The sequence below is a fragment of the Sphaerodactylus townsendi genome, linkage group LG01 (assembly GCF_021028975.2).
Source record: "Sphaerodactylus townsendi isolate TG3544 linkage group LG01, MPM_Stown_v2.3, whole genome shotgun sequence".
NCBI classification, from domain to species: domain Eukaryota; kingdom Metazoa; phylum Chordata; class Lepidosauria; order Squamata; family Sphaerodactylidae; genus Sphaerodactylus; species Sphaerodactylus townsendi.
In genome coordinates this window covers 95,218,232-95,235,188 of record NC_059425.1, presented here as the reverse complement: position 1 = coordinate 95,235,188, position 16,957 = coordinate 95,218,232, and the positions used below count along the sequence as shown (strand labels likewise).

Sequence of the window (16,957 nt, the reverse complement as noted above, 5' to 3'; positions counted from 1 at the left end):
CATCTGTATGAGGAAAAAAATCTCTGAATTTATTGCAAGCATGAGGGGAACTGAGAGAGAAAAATGTGTTTAGATGAACTACATTAAGTTTCCATGTAGGACTGACAAATTCTCCCAAATTCTTTCTGTAACTTTTGATAACAGATATTTTATGTATGCTTGAATGCTCAATCATCTTAAATATTTGATATCTGTTTAAGGCATGATGATGCTTTATTTCAATATTTGACTGTGATAACTTGATTTCAGCACACAATATTTCACAGTATTTTACAGTTTGTATGCAATTACATTTAGGAACAAATATCATTTGATATGTATTATATGATATTAATATTTGATATTAATCGGACATGAAGCAGATAGTTAACTATCTGTGACATTTCATGTCCGTTGCCTGCCAAATGTAAATTATCAAAAGCTACCAGATCTTAAGTGCTAATATTTTGAGCTAATATTCTATATTTACAATTTGAATCCAAATTCAAAGTTATGCTTATTTGTAAATATTCCTTTCTTATTTTACTCTGTGGCTCTTTTAACATGCTAAACAAGGCCAAATTCAGGACAAGGACTATTCATATTTATGAGGTTGACAGTTTAAATAATGGTTTTTGTTTGCTGACAAAGTAGATTTTCTTAAACAACTGTTTTCCTATATTTGTTCTTTACCTTTATAGATATCTGCATTAATATAGATTTTTTCTCTCTAGCCAGTATACCTGAATCAAAGGCCAGTCGACAAACACACACTGAAGATACACTGGAAATTAAAGCGTCTGGGAATACTGAACAATCCCCCTCTATCCAAACCTCTTCAGTCTTGTCTGAAACTATCTCTAAGCATACTTCAGGTCATTCATCCAGTGTCCCTCATGGAAGAAATACAGAAAGTTCTCTTTCTGACCTCAAGAAAAAACTCTTATCTGGTAGTGGGATCCTTCCCAAAACGCAGCTATCTTCTAGAAGAAGAATAGAACCGGAAACTGACTCTCATTCCATTGAAAGCACCAGTGACCATGATTCTTCCAGTAGAACATCAATGCAGTCAAAAATTCATGATGTTAAGAACCATGTTACACCACATTCCCCTGTCAAACCTTCACATTCTGTTCCTTCCTCAGGTAGAACTGCACATAGATCACGCACACTTGTGCGAACTGGGCAGATAAGTACTGATAAGCAAAGGTTGTCACCATCTTCCTCCTCAGCACACACCTCAGTTTCTTTATCAGCATCTTCTTCTCCTAAAGATACAGGAAGTGAAATACAGAATGCAAGACATGGCAATGCTAACCATCATTCTTCCTCTGAAGTCACTGTAGATAATCTGCCTGATGATAATGAAAGTAATTATCAAATTGATAATACGGAGAAAACTTCAGTAAAGTCTTCTAAAACTCCAGGAGATTCTCATTTGATTTTTAGCTCAAATCAACAGCCTTCTCCATCTCAGAAGGTGATTCATCCAACCAAATTGCTTACCCCTTCAGTATCATTAAAGCCTTCTGCATCATCTGTATCAATAAATTCTCAAAAACATTCTCGCTATCCATCTAATAAATTAGTTCCCTCTGATACCAGCGGTACTCCTGAGACTTATAAGAGCAGAGAAACAGAACAGAGAGAGCAAAAACCAAGTTCCAGGCTTTCTTCTCCTCGGGGTGGGTCATCTACAGCTGTGCAAAGAAAGCCTCTTTCTCATTTCAGTGATCACACATTAAGAGATTCAAGAATAGCCACCTCTGCTGTTTCTGCTGCTGTTACTCATACGTTACCTCACTCACAAGGCTCATCTTCTGCTAAAAAGAAGCATTACGGAAGAGATGATTCTGATGATAAAAGTGAAAACAGTAAAAAAGAAAATGAAGAGCATAGACAAAGATCCTCATCTACATCTAGTTCTAGATTATCTTCAAGCCAGCCTGCATCTGAACGCTTTAATTTGTTCAAATACAGATCAGCTCTCACAGCCAATCGATTTGCAAACAAAACTGGTAATACTCAAAATGCCAGGATACAGCCTTCTGCGGCCCCGTCCTCTACACTGTCATCAAAGCTGCAACCTCAGTCTAGTTCACAGTTAACATCAGGCAGTGTTCACAAATTTAATGCAAATACAGATAAACATAGAGAACTGGAGGGTGAAGATGAACATCCTCTATCAACTCCTCACCATGGTCATTCATCATCCTTTTCTAGACAGTCATCTTCAGTGGACTATTCTAGAAGGAAGAGTTCTCTGACAGAACTGAGGAATCCTCACATAATTGCACCCATTGAAAAATCTAATCCAACAAATGTAAAAGAGGAAAGCTTTGGTGAAGAAAGGAAGCACACAGATACAAAAATGTATTCTTTACATAAAGACTCATTGTCTTCAGTATCTGGCCAGTCTCAATCATTAAGCAGAATAAACCATCGCTCTAGTACCTCTCAAAGATTAACAAATGGCCAGAGTTCAAGATCCAAAGGCTCAACTTCTTCCACTGACTCTTTATCAAGGACATCTATTGAAAAGCCAACTCCTTTACTACCTTCCATGTACCAACCTGGTGATCTAGACACAAAAGATGATATATCTCCCAAGTCCGTTCAAACTCCATTATTGTCTAAAAAAACATTAGTGAGAAATTCTCATGCTTTATCCCGCAAAACACTTCATCCAGAACCTAGCCACTACCAAAAGGTAGTAACTGATCAGTCACGACATCAACCCTCATTAAATTCTAGAAGCCACCTCAGAATTACATCCTTCCAAAATAAAGAAAAATTAGAGGATGAAGAAAGTGAAAGTTTAGGTGAAAACTATTATGAGGGGGCTCATGATAAAGAGGAACAGAGAGCTTTTCCTTCAATACCTATTAGAGATGTTTCTTCATCTAGGAGAATATCCACATCTTTATCTCAGGGAAATATGGATACCTTTCTTTTAAAGCATTCGGACACTCACACTAGGAAATCGGGTGAAAGATCCCCAAATCAGCAGGAATCTTTAACCTCTTCCAGAGGATTAAGCTCATCACCAGGAAAGCCTGTTGGTTCACAGGTTATTAGTTCTAGTGAAGATACATCTGGTGCATCCAAACTGCTGGTGACTTCCCATCAATCTAAGTATGTCCAACCAGGATCTACATCTGTTGGTGCCTTAGCCAAAGACCATCAGTACAGTAGAGGAACTTCAAAATCATCCTCAACTAATCTGAGACAAACTCATTTTATAACACCCCACTCTCAGTCAGGCTTTAAAGTCCCGACAAGGACAGCATCCCAAATAGAAAAAAAACATGGACTCTTCCAGCCTACCCCAACAAAAGTTGAACTTTATCCCAAAACAACTAACTCTAAAATACATCAGTCACTTTCAAACAATAATGGAAATTATGAAGATTATGATGAGTCAGAAACAGAGGAAAATCCAACATCATATTCAGTGACAAGATGGTCACCTTCCATTTCTAGAAACAGCAAAGGTGTAAAAAATGATGTTGCTAGTGATAAAAGTAAATCACCAAACCCTACTTTGCCACACAAAGGAAGATTTTCTGATGAGAAAGAATATAAGCAAAAGGAGGAAGTGGAGGAAGAACCTCCCACATCCAAAATACCAAATTCTGCACCATTGGGTAGATCCACTTCTTTAACTTCCAGATCTTCTCAGTCTCCTAATAAATCAAATACCTCGCCTAAATTAAATTTGGCTTTGCCATGGTCCTCTGGATCTTCTTCTGTACCTTCTCAACGTCATCCTACTCACTCTGTTTCTCCAACACATTCTTCATCCTCTCACATAGTGTCCACAAGTCATCGAAAACAGCACTCAAGATTATTAAACCCTTCCCAACAGCAGCAAGCTAGAGTTCCTCATAGACAAGGTATCGTGTTTTATGGTTTCATGAATGCTGGTTATTTGGAATTCCCCTTCTCCATTAGCTTAGCTAACAAATATTTTGTCATAATTTGTCTGTCCCATCTGTCAGTTCTAATATCTCAAGAGAAGTTACTTTCCCTTTTTTGCCTTGTATCATTTCTTCTCTAAATCTAAGAGTTAGTCATCTACTGATTCTACCATAATGCCTCACTGGTGGATGCTAATTAACTGTCTAAGAATAAATGTAGAAAATAATTTAATTCACTATATGCTCTGTTAGGTCAGTTGAACCAAGTTTGTTTATTACATGCCATATGGAGCAAAACCCAAGCAAAATAGTAGTGGAAGTATATCAGTTACAGCAACACTGATCAGAGAAATCACTTGTATCTGTAGTAGCAAGGTTCACATACAAGCAGTCAGTGAAGCCGCCAGGGGGCGGGGGTACACCATGCACCGGGCGCAAGGATTTGGGTCATGTGAGGGCACAACATTTCCCCAGCCCCAGACCCTCCCCCTTCCCCATGCCCCCCCCACGGCACCTCCCCCACTTACTTCAGGAAACCGAGCAGGCTAGAGAACAGGCCTTCCTGTTCTGGTGGGAACTACAGTTCCCAGGAGACTCTGGGAAATGTAGTTCCCACCAGAACAGGAAGGCCTGTTCTCCAGCCTGCTCGGTTTCCTAAAGTGAGCGCCGAAGGAGTGAGGGTTCTGTTCCCCCCCCCCCCCCCCCCCCCCTCACGAGCCCCCCCACACTTTAGGAAACCGAGCAGGCTAGAGAACAGGCCTTCCTGTTCTGGTGGGAACTACATTTCCCAGGGTCTCCGGGTGCACTCTGGCCCAGCTACGCCTCTGCAAGCAGTTTATTCCTATGGAAGAAAAAAAGACTAATCTAATCTACGTGTTTTTCATATGTTGCTATTGAAAATCAAGAAATAATTCATATGCAAGTTGGTTTTAACTTGCATCCCATCAAAGACCTTTTAGGCACCAGGCCAAAACACTTTTTAACCTCAGCTTTTACTTAAAGGCTTAATATTTTAACATTATTTCTAGCTTACATACAGCCTGAGAATTGTTTTAAAAGACACGTTTAATATTTTAGCTGTTTTTCTTCTTAGCATTGATTTCTAATGTTGGTTATCTTAATTTTCCTGTATCCTGTTTATGTGATCAAACTTTGTAAGTCCCCTTGAGCAGGTTCCTCAGAGACACATCACAGAATTTTTCTAAATAAGGAAATGAAGCTATTTGGAGTGAGTCCTATGATCCCCATCTATTGTTGGAAGAAAACTTGCTGAAAGAAGGGAGTCATGGGACTCAGTCTTATATAGGTTAGTTAATATGAAGTGTAATTTCACACAGTGTATCAGATGATGAAAGTTGTATATTTTGTGTCATATGTATTTCAGGTAATGGTGGCAGACCCAACCTAACAACAAAACTGGATCTAAATAATAAAATAACACCAGGTGGTAATGGAAAACGGAATGGACAGAGGATAATAAATGGTCCACAAGAGATAATAGATAGGGTGACCTTGTTTAGTTCTCTAAAACCTTTGCAAGATTTGTAAGTATAATTTCATATTGGAGAACCTTTCAATCTACATGTTACTTTTAGATTGTAGATCTTGATAGAGGGCTAGTGCTAAATGTTGAAGGAAGATATCTTCAAGATTCACAAGGAAAGCCTCTCAGAGTAAAATTAGGAGGAGATGGGCGTACTATTGTTGGTAAGTAAACTATATAATTTGATTGATTGAATCTGAAACCCTTCAGCAAAATGAGAGTTTTTCAAGTAAAACTATCTGCTTGGCACTCATCTTTCCCTGATGTTCTGCATAGAACTCAGCTAAAGAAAATATACATCACAAAACTATCAACTGGGGAAATTTGCCTTGATTGTAGATTGTCTTCTAGATTCCATGTTCAACATTTTGATGAAGTCGCCCTTCTCATCCTTAATGCCAGATAATAAATGTTTAGGATGAAATTTAGCTTTGTGTTGGCACAACAGCTGTTTTCTACGGCAGTGTGAATTGTTCTGGAACATTGCACCAGGGTGACTGGCAATAGCCAACATTACTTGATGCAAACTAGTGGTACTGTACATCTGTTACATACTGTAGACATAGGCTGATTTTTCACGGTCAAAATGCTCTGTTAGCATGGAGAATATTTTGGTGCAGCTGAGAGTTCTTCATGGCTCCTGCTGCTGCAGGATGTCTTTCACGTTATTGCCCCAGGGCTGTGCCTGGCAGTAACACTCCATTTCAAAAAAAAACCCAGGCTGGTTGAGTTGCAGAGAATGACCCTTTGTTGATCCTCAGTGCTTCGCTGCTGTGAAACTCCCTCATTGTAGAATTAGACCATTTTTTCCCACTCTGGCCCAACCCACCAATCAACAGGTGCTGAGAATTGGCACCCTCCCCCCCCTTGCAGTGGAAAAAAACTCCAGAAGGAGAAACCTTGGTTTTTAGACAGAAAAGCGGTGTGAGGCAAATGGGAGGCAGGAAATTCTCTTGCACTGCATGAGTTTTTAGACAAGGGGCTGAGGGGTGCATTCTCTGTTTGTGTTCAGAGTCATTTTAAAACTAAAATAGTGAACGTGAGTGGGGGGAATGGGGGAGATTCAGCCAATCAGCCAATGGGGGAGATTCAGCCAATGGGGGAGATTCAGCCGGCCTTGCCTCAAATCCCAGGAAGAACAGAGCAGTGGTGTCAAAGCGGGGGGGAAAAAAGCACTACACCAGGTAAGCTCCCTGATCTACCACGGGACATTTTTACTGTGAAAAATCACATAGATGTTTCTTGAGTCCTGTCATAAATTATCACCATAGGCTATGAGGGTTAGATATTACCCTGCTCTAAATTTATATGTTATGATTTGGGAGATTTTCTATATCTCTTCTAGCTAGAAGAGCTATATTGAGGAAAATGTGATATTGAGAATGATTCTTGAAGAGGTTGGACACATGTTGGGGTGAAGGAAGCCCCATTGTTTTAGTGCAGGGGTAGGGAACCTGCGGCTCTCCAGATGTTCAGGAACTACAATTCCCATCAGCCTCTGTCTCAGCATGGCCCAGGCGGCCATGCTGAGAACTGATGAGAATATTTATCTGGGGAGCCGCAAGTTCCTTAGTTCTGTTTTAGTTGTATTCAGTTGTTGTGGATATCCCCTGTTTGACATATTCATTCTGGGTTCCTTATTGTATTAATTGAAATAATATTTCATTTTTTTGTGTTGGTTTTAGATTTTAATGGAGCTCCAATAGTAAGTCCAGATGGTTTGCCTTTATTTGGAAATGGAAGGTTTAGCAAACCTGTGGCAAATGCACAGGATAAACCAATAATAAGCCTTGGGGGGAAGCCACTGATCGGTCTTGAAATGGTTAAAAAAACAACCACTCCATCCAAAACAAGGACAACTACTATTACCACCACCACCACTACTACAAGTACTACTACCACTCCTGAGCCAACAACTACTGAGCCACCAACAGAGAAACCATTGCCTACATGTCCCCCTGGCAGTTCTGCTGAGTATGATGATGAAGGAAATCTTGTAGTAGACCTTAATGGACTGCCTGAATGCAACTCCGAAGGTACTGCCAATTTTTTAAGCTAATTAGTTAACAAGCAATGGAGGCTGTGCAGCAAAAATTGTGAAACGGGAAAGGCCTTTCATATTTCTGATATTGCATTGGAAACATGGGAAGGTAGATGGATGATTTGGATGCCTCAAATTAGTTCTCATTGTCAAAAAAGCAAGAAGCAGCTTGCCTTTAGTCTTTCACAGCTGTATGTGCTTTCCACTGCAGGAGTGAAAATATTACGATAGGTGAGTGTATGTGGGTTTTTTTGTTTTTTTTGTTTTGTTTTTGTTTTGGTAGCAAATGAGACAGAAAATCAAGGACAGATGTAGACTATTAAACCATGTAATATGTCAGTATTTGGAAATGGGGAAAGGACATCCTGGTTCTGATTTGTTTAACAAAAACACGTCATTGTGAAGAACGTTTCATCCCTTGTTAAATCATGGCCTTGTGTCTAATTTGTTTCTAGTGTATGTGAAGCCTTTTAATTCTATTGGTGGACAGTTGAACAAAGGCTTAGGCTTAGTCCTCCATCCCAAATTGCAGTCACATGTGTGGCCTGGGAACTAACGTTCCAAAGTTCTCTGCTGCATGATGTGCTCAGGCGTGCTGCACATGTACTTGTATCATGTGACTGGGAACCAGTACAGCCTGACAATAGGGCAAGCAGGGTCCTACCATGGCTATTTCTGCTTGGGAAAATGGTGCAGGAAGGAAAGCTGAAGCCCTTCTTCCTCCTGCATGGCATTCCTGAGCACGGCATTCCTGAGACATATCGAGCAACATAGTACTTTGTAATGTGAGTTCACTGATCATACATGTGTCTGTAAGTTGGGCTGGGGGTCTTTGGCCTGATTTGCATCACTCATATTGTGTAGTTGGGTCCTTGGTAATAGGCTCAGGCATAGATGGCTTTAAAAGGGACTTAGGCAGATTCATGGAGGATAGCTCCATCAGTTGCTACTAGTCAAGGTGAGTAAAGGGAACTTCCATATACAGAGGCAGAAAACCTCTGAATAACAGTGCTAGGACTTAACAGCAAGGGAGTTCCTTGTCTTCTGTTTCTTGGCCCTGTTACATTGGTTGGCTACTATGGGAAACAGAATGCTGGACTATTTCACCAGTCTGATCTAGCAGGGTTTTTCTTATGTTCTTAGACAGCACATTATGTTTATCACAGAGCACCATCTGAAACAGTCGCTGATCCATCTCCACTGTTGCTATAATGTGCAGTGCCAATCTCCACATTCATTTACCATGTGAGAAATCATCATAGCATGCCTTTAAGCACTTGCTAAATTGGTTGTCTGTATTTTATGGCCAAGTGGTAAGGAAAATCAACATATTTCCCTCAGATTTAGAAATAAGATTTTTTTAAAAAATTCACTGTGTAGAATAGATTTTCTTATCACTGTACAGCATAGTTGACCTTCTTAACATTTTATATGTACACTGTGGTCTATTGCCATTTGGTAAATCATTGGGCTTATAGTCATAGACATAGACCCTTGAGAAGTTCGTTGGTTGCCATTTGTGATCATATAAATAGATTGCTGGGGCTCTAAATATGCATTATGCTGTCACCACTTGTATCAGTGATAATATAAATATTGTCACTGTGGAGAATCACATTACAAAATGGCCACCTGTGTTTAGCAGTTGGGTGATGAAATACTTTCAGACCTTCCTTACAGAAACAACCACTGTAACTGAATTTATTATCAAATAACATGAGTGGCGTCCAAGTTACTAAGGACAATGGAGAAGAAGCTTATACAGAAGGGCTAGGCAGCTATCACTGAGCATGAAGAAAAATTTGGCAAGAAAACTAGAAGACCAGTATTTTGTCCCCCACAGAATTGTACCAGGTGAGTTATTGTTTGTAACTGTTCTTATCACTGATCCAGTTAATTCTGTTATGCATGTTCTGCTATTTTCCTCTCAATGATGCACTGTAGACTATTTTTAAAATCTCTTCCAGATTCACCACAAGAAGTGACTCAGTGGGGAGGGGGGTATAAAAATTATGGCTACTAGAAAAGAAAGTTGTCCCGTTGCACACGCTTGATGTGCCTACCATATATATTTCTCTGAAACACAAACATAATTATTAGTAATGTTAATCATATACTTTTATTTCGCAGTCAGTTCTTTCTGGTCCTGCAATGCTAAGTGTGAGGAACAAAGGAGTTTCATTACTGAGAGTGTGTAATGTTGGTTGTAGCAGCACATCTCAGGAGGCTTATCCGATGCCTTCACTATTGATGCTTTGATGATAGGCAAGCTGGGTTTATTCTGCCATGCTTTTGGATTAACTACCCCCCTCAAGTTGTTCTTTTGAAATATTTCTGCTAGGATTTATCTGTGGCACAGTTACTAGGTTGCCAACTACCAGAGGGAAAAAGGTTCTCTCTCTTCAACAGAGGACTAATGGAATGTTACTTACCAGTGATGTTATTTCCCTTCCTATCATGGAAAACTTTATCTGCTGATTGCTACATATTTAGCCTCTGTTAAAGGGACAGAATATTTTTTCCAAGTCTATTTGGGCAAACAGATTTAGCTTAATTGATTCAGGTTAATTTAGTTTTATTACTATTTGATTCTATTATGATGATTCCCCCCTCCCCCCCAATTGTTAGCCACTTCAAACAATAATTTGTGGGAAAGCAGGAGATAATATATATGTTTATACACGTTTGTATATTTAGAGTCTCACTGTCCTGAAAAAGTATATATTATTGTATGGGAAGCAGTCCCAGTGCTCTTTTGATATATTTATAATATACAAAATATACAGATATTAGAATTAATAGAAGATCTCTTTGTAACGCATTCGGCATTGGTTAATGTCTTGCAAATCAGCTCTCAAATTTCCCATTTCTCTTATTTGAGGTTCTGTTCCAAAATTTTATGAGGGATCCAAGTTTTATGGAGGGATCCATTTTGGTCTTGGAGGCATTTTTCTTTTATATTTTCTCTGTATTAGAAAGGGAGAATGAAAACAACTGTGAATGAAATTATCCCTAGATTTCAAATCAGGCTTTTTTCACTTTCAAGTCAGGGTGCTTAGGTTCTCTCCTTAAATAATATTTTGAAATCTAATTCTTCTTTCTTTACTTTTTTTCTAGTTACCTTTTCTCCAGCTGCTCTGGTCCTAGCACTGCACTTCACTTCACACAATATCATTCATAGAAAAAGCAAATCTATAGAGACTGGTGCACTGCATAAAAACAGCTGGGCTTTTTTGAAAGTCCAAGATTTCATGGATGACTCTACCAGTAATTCAGATGGAAATATTGAAGGACAGTATGGAAGGCCTGCACTATTTCTGCTACATCCTGCTTTGAACGTTATGGGTATTTTCATGAAGACTCCGAGTGTTTTTTTTCTTCTCCCATTCCACTGACATGGGCTGATTGGTTGATGGACAAATCAGGGATTGAAACAGGGACAGCACCGTGAGAAAGCAATACTTTTGATCTCTGTTAAGTGGAGTCTGAACAGAGCATACAGAATTCCTTTATACATATTATCTGCATGGAGTGAATATAAATCTCCTAATTCCAGAATATTCTCTCATGGTCGAAAAATGTAGCAGCACATTCAGTAGAAGAATGCACTGTTATTTCTTTGGAATATGATACATTAACTTCATCTGTTTCCAACAGGCTCATGAAAAAATAGTGTGAAAAATGATGCTGTGGGTCCTACTGACTTTTGGTTCAATTTCCTCCCCATAGGATTTACAGAGATGAGTTTAACAGATTCAATTATTATATAAAGTTAGAGAATACATGGGTAACTCAAGTTCACGTGTCACAGAAACTCCAGATGGCTCACCTCTTTGAAGAACTATAGTCAACAAAGCCATTATAGGCCATTTTTATAACTGCTGGTATCAAGTTTCTGGAAAATACAGACCTATAAACTTGAGGAACAGTAATAAGATTGAAAGTATTAAAGGACTGATCTTTCCAAATTTCCTGAATATCTGAGCTTCAGAGATTTCCTGGCTTTTCTAATTTTTTTTAAAAAATAAAAAGACAAAACAAGGCATTCCTGGTAAAGCTAGAGGTTTTTGTGAATTTACTACATTCAAAATTACTTGGACTGCTGCCCGTTAGATATTCTGCAACTCTGCCACATGGATGGATGCATAGTTGATGGATGAAAATATGTGATTTTAATGTGTTCTTAAGAAGGAAACTTGGTGATGCTTTTCCATAAGGCTTCAGAATTAACTGTTTTACTGTCTCCAAAGTCTGCTTTGACATAGAAATTATACTCCTTAAGATGCTGTTTTACAATTCTGAAATATATAACTGGAGAATTGATAGTGGTTATATCCAGAACCAGCACTACTTTTCAGATAATGTTTACATATATTCACTACATATAATGTTTGCATATATTCATATATTCATTTGACATGAAAGATTTAGGTTGTTCAATATGTTGTCCTATCCTATTTTTATCATGCAGAAGATGGCAGATAGTGTTTTTCTAGCAGTTGACTAGTTCCTTTTTATGAAGAGCCATCAATAAAATGTATGAAGTCTTTTAAAATAAAATATTACTAGAAAATCACATTATAAATATTTCTAGCTGGTAATATAGTCAGAATGTAAACACAATCAGCTGGACAACTAGCGGATAGGATATATAAATGATGTTTTAAAATGTGTAATGTTTAACTATCTGTGTTTTTGTGTACGTAGGACACAAATGTATGTTTGTTTGTTTTGCTTTTTATCCCACCCTTTCCCCAGCAATCAGGGCACTGAGAAGTTAATACAATACAAAATAGAAATAGAAATGCAAATAGAAATGTAATTTTGCACTCTGGCACTACAGATAAGCTGTTGGTAGGCACTGTAAGATTGCCTCAATGGAATGCCTGGAGGAATAATGCCATTTGATGGCTTCAGAACCTAGATGGGTCCTGCAGGCCATTAGTCTCTTCAGATACAGCAATCTACCAGGTTGGGACCATGATAGAAAAAGCCCTTGTTCTGGTCAAGTATATGACCCAGAATGGGACTGTACTGATAGATGAAGACTTCATTATGAATGAGTGGGATTACCAGATTTGACTCCAAAACGTCCCACAATTACATCTTTGAGTGTAAACCTTTGTTGACCCTCATAAAATATGATCCCAACTCATTCCTACAGGAAAAAATATCCTGTTGCTGACATTTTATCCTTGACTCTCTGTAATAGATATAGCCGAACTCCTACATGTTGTAAAGACAGAAGTGCAAGATTGCTTCTTTCATAATTTCTCTCAGATTTTGAAGTTCAAAATTACCAATTGTACAACACCATTGACCTTACCAATGTTCCATTTTCTGTTCTTAATTTCTGTTCTTAATTGCTGAGATTGCTGAATGTGTGCAATTCGCCACAGCTCAGGGTATGTTCTTTCCCCCCTTAAAGATTACTAGTATGCATAATCATGTGTATTCATTGATTATAACACAGTATGAAAAGGAATTCGAATATGATTATGTTGTATCACCAGTGTTTTGAAGCAGTGTTCAAATCAATGTGCATATACACATGTGCATATTCATAATCTGAAGGAAAGAAAAGGCATGAACTGTCGCAACATGTGCATGCATGCATCAATTCCAAGGACATCACAGCATGTAGAACTCAACCAGCACGGGTAACAAATGTGAGCTGGTGTAGTGAATATCCACATCCCTATTCACAGTTTTGTGGCTATTGAAATACATATTACTATGCTTATGTAGCACATCTTTGTGCTTAAATTTTGCTTGTTATTTAGTAGCAATGTATGATAGGCTGTGAACAAAGCCATTACTTTGGATAGCTGATGTTAATCGTCCCCAGAAGCTTACTAACACTGCAGCTATTTGGGGCGGAGGGAGGGGGGCAGTTTCCTTTTCAAATGTTTCTTAAACTTCCTCATTTCAAAGGGAGTCATATCTAGAATGACTGTTATTGTTTAATTCATTACAATATAAGTAATTTGTTGTTGATGGTTTATTTAAAAAGGGGTGAATGGAATCGTGGGGCAAGAGAGTCTGTTAACTGTTTGGATGTCATCTTCCTTCTGCAGATGTATTCTCAGGCCATGAGGCTGATATTGGAGTGACGACAGAGTCATATGTGGTCTATGAGGAAGGTAATGATAGTGCACATTCCTTTTTTTTAAAAAAAAGTATGATGGATCACATTCCTTTCTTGTTCTCTTTTAGAAACCTATTTCCAAGAATTCCCTGGGGTCTGAAAGATTAACCCAAGCAATTTCAAAAATGACCTCTTTAAACAGTAGCTGACAAATCTCACCCCCAAAAGATGAAGAATCTGGCTTTTGGGGGATTCTTTTGGGATTGCTGGATACAACCCCTTTTAACAGAAGAAAAACTGATGTGCCAAACTCACACTTCTCCACTATAACCTATGGGGAATTTTTATGGGGTTGGATGGTGGGGAACTGTTTTTTAAAGTGTAGGCACCAACTTTGTAGTGTAGCTGCTCTCATTACAAGAATCCCTGAGTTTGGTAAAGGTTGGGCCAGGGGGTCCAAAGCGATGGGACCCCATTTTTCTTCTAATTGGGGATGGCTGAACCAATATTCACCAAACTTTTTTTTTGTGGAGAGTCACCAGCAGCTGTGAATGCAAATTTGGTACCTTTGCCTTAGAAAACAGCTGTTCTAGAGTCCCAGGAGGTTTCCCCATTGGTGATAATGGAGACGACTTTTTTTGATTCCTGAAAAAACTGATACTGGTATAAATATTCATAAAACTTTGGGAATCCCAAAAGAATTCAGGCTCAATATACCCTAATTCAAAATTTCCCCAATTGTTTTTGCACACTCCTAGTCAATATTTTTTTACCATGGTTGTGTCCTGCCCAACTTTCAAAGAGTGCACAGTCGTGTCTATAGAGGTGATCTCATTTTATTCTTACAGCTGTACCTGATTGACTAGGCTGCTGTTGACTTGCAGGGCCCACCTGGTAAAATTCATGGTTGAAAAATGTTTTGGTCTCTGGTATTCTTAATCTAAGGCCAACACTTTGTCCATTAATCCAAAAGTACCTTACTAGAAACAGCAATTTTAAGTTGAATTCTAGCCACTATCCTTTGCTCATACTATGTTAAGTCTGTCATGTAGTATGAAAGACAACTTCTTATCTTCCTGATCATTGTTTATGGCAAGTATCATTTGATCATTTGTTTTTATTAAAGGGTTTCAAAGTTTGTCTCATGTGAAACTGTTTAAGGAACAAAATGGACACACTTATCCAGTGGTGGGATCCAAAAATTTTAGTAACAGGTTCCCGTGGTGATGGGATTCAAACTATGGCGTAGCGCCAATGGGGCTGGGCGGGGCATGACAGGGGCGTGGCCGGGCATTCTGTGGGCGGGGCATTCCTGGGCAGGGCTGTGGCAAGGACACAGCCAGTGCGCCGGTCCTTGGGCGGGAAACAAATGCACGCAGGCGCAGGCGCAGGCTGCCACGCACGCCGGTGCACCTCCTGCTAGACTGCTTCAAGTTCTGCGTGCTACTGCTGAGAGGAGGGGTGTAACTAAGGCAAAAATCACGTGGCAAAATCACCAATTAGTAACCCCCTCTTGGCACACACAAATAATTAGTAACCTACTCTTGGGAACCTGTGAGAACCTGCTGGATCCCACATCTGCACTTATCACATAAGCAAAGGATCCATTTTGATGCCTAGTATACTTTCCAATTGGAATTCTAGGGAATAGAGTACTGATAGGGTTGGGGAAATGATGACTAATAGCTGTCCTAATCCTTGAGTGCATTTTGGCAGAAGTATTTTGGACCTTACACGCTTTAGCCTATACTACTTTAATAAGAATTTATGCTTCTCATCTTCTTTGTCTAGATTATGAGTTTTTTGAGACCACTCTGCCTCCATCCACCACTACCACTACTGAAGCACTGCCTGAAATTGGCTTTCCAGAGTTCAGCCATGTTGGTTCTGATCCTTTGTCAGAATATGATGCTGCTGGGAAAAAACGCTTTAGTGGTAAGTTCAAATCTTGCTTCTTCTAAGTAATATATTGTCTTCTGTGTTATTTGATTGCCTTTTTCTTCATTTGAAATATACCTAAGGATGACAAAGTACTATGTGAAACTGTTTGGGGATGGTGATAAGGCTCTGCATATTGTACTGTAGGAGCATCCTCCCATCATCTGTCTGGTTTCTGAAGATGAATAATTTTCCCCCTTTACAGCCCGGTTATATTTCCCTTTTTGCTCTTTATTCAGACTCTCAGTTGTCCTTAGCATTCTGAAAAGCATGCTCTCCCTTCACTGGTATTTTTTACTTCTTTATGACTTAATATTTTTCTGCAAGCCTGAATCATCTCCTGAATATTAGGAAAATATTCCTATCTTGTTTATGGATTGCTCCATTTATCTGCCTTGATAGTAAACTTGGTGGTTGATTGCCTTTTAGAATGAACAAGTGGTGGACCCGAAAGTACTCATGAGGGGCATCTTATTTTCTCCTCCACCAATATTTACTGTTTTCCTTCCCCGCAAGCCCCCATAGCTGTTCTCCTTTTCCTCCTTCCTTTTTTCCTTCCCAGTCACCAGCTGACCAACCCTATTCATATCTTTATCAGTCTTCAGCTTTTCTGCCCTTTGTTCCTTTGGTAACTCCTCCCGAGGAGCGGAGCGAGGGGGAACTGCGCCCAGGGCACGCGCACACCTTGCACCCCTCCATTTCCCCTCCACACCCCGGGCATGCCTTTGTACTGGCTCATTCCCGGGGTGTTGCACCCCCCGGCCCCATTGGTGCTATGCCACTGCTCCTCCCCAGGAAAAATCTGGGTACTATGTGCAGTGCTGGTCAGCAGGACAGTGTGGGCCTTGTTGTGCAGTGGGGAGCTAGCAAGGACTTGCTGGGTAGCATTTCACTATCCTTGTATCTCCCCCTTCCTGGCTATTTCTTCTTTCCCTGGCCCATTATGCATGGAATGCATACCTTGGGGCTGTTCATTGCGCAGTGGGGTTGTAATGGGTTTTCACATTCAAGGAGGCACTCACTGCCTGATCCACAGCTTGCCTGCTGAACTCTCCCAGGTCTGTGCTTTTCCTGGTTCTCTTAACTCTGCACATGAACTCATTCTTAAAAGCAAAGGTCTCATCACGCCCCGTAATAGCAAGATTGCTGGGTTTGTTAAAGCTCTTTAAATTACTGTTATATTGATATTGCTGTTATTTCAATTATATCAATACTGTATCCCCTTTCCAAAAATAAAACCCCCAGATGAAAGAAGCAAAGCAATTCCCTGGACACACACTGCTGAAAAAAGGAATGTGTCCTACAACTTATACCCCCCCTTCCGCCTCCACATACGCTCATGCACATACATTTCTTGCTGCTGCTGCTGCCATAGAAGAAAGAGGCTTGTTATTTTGATTTTCCTGTGCTGGGATCTGTCAGTATTTTGATAGATCTAATAAGGTACA

General features: G+C 39.6%; 1 protein-coding gene across 1 annotated transcript in view; it reads left to right on the top strand.

The window, feature by feature from the left end:
- Positions 1 to 16,957, top strand: part of FNDC1 (fibronectin type III domain containing 1) — a 108,749-nt gene that overhangs the window by 68,294 nt on the left and 23,498 nt on the right. The window contains exons 8-13 of the mRNA XM_048487933.1: positions 714 to 3,875; positions 5,284 to 5,405; positions 5,495 to 5,606; positions 7,128 to 7,478; positions 13,561 to 13,626; positions 15,363 to 15,506. Coding sequence (XP_048343890.1) covers positions 714 to 3,875; positions 5,284 to 5,405; positions 5,495 to 5,606; positions 7,128 to 7,478; positions 13,561 to 13,626; positions 15,363 to 15,506 — 3,957 coding nt within the window. The remainder of the gene's footprint in view (positions 1 to 713; positions 3,876 to 5,283; positions 5,406 to 5,494; positions 5,607 to 7,127; positions 7,479 to 13,560; positions 13,627 to 15,362; positions 15,507 to 16,957) is intronic.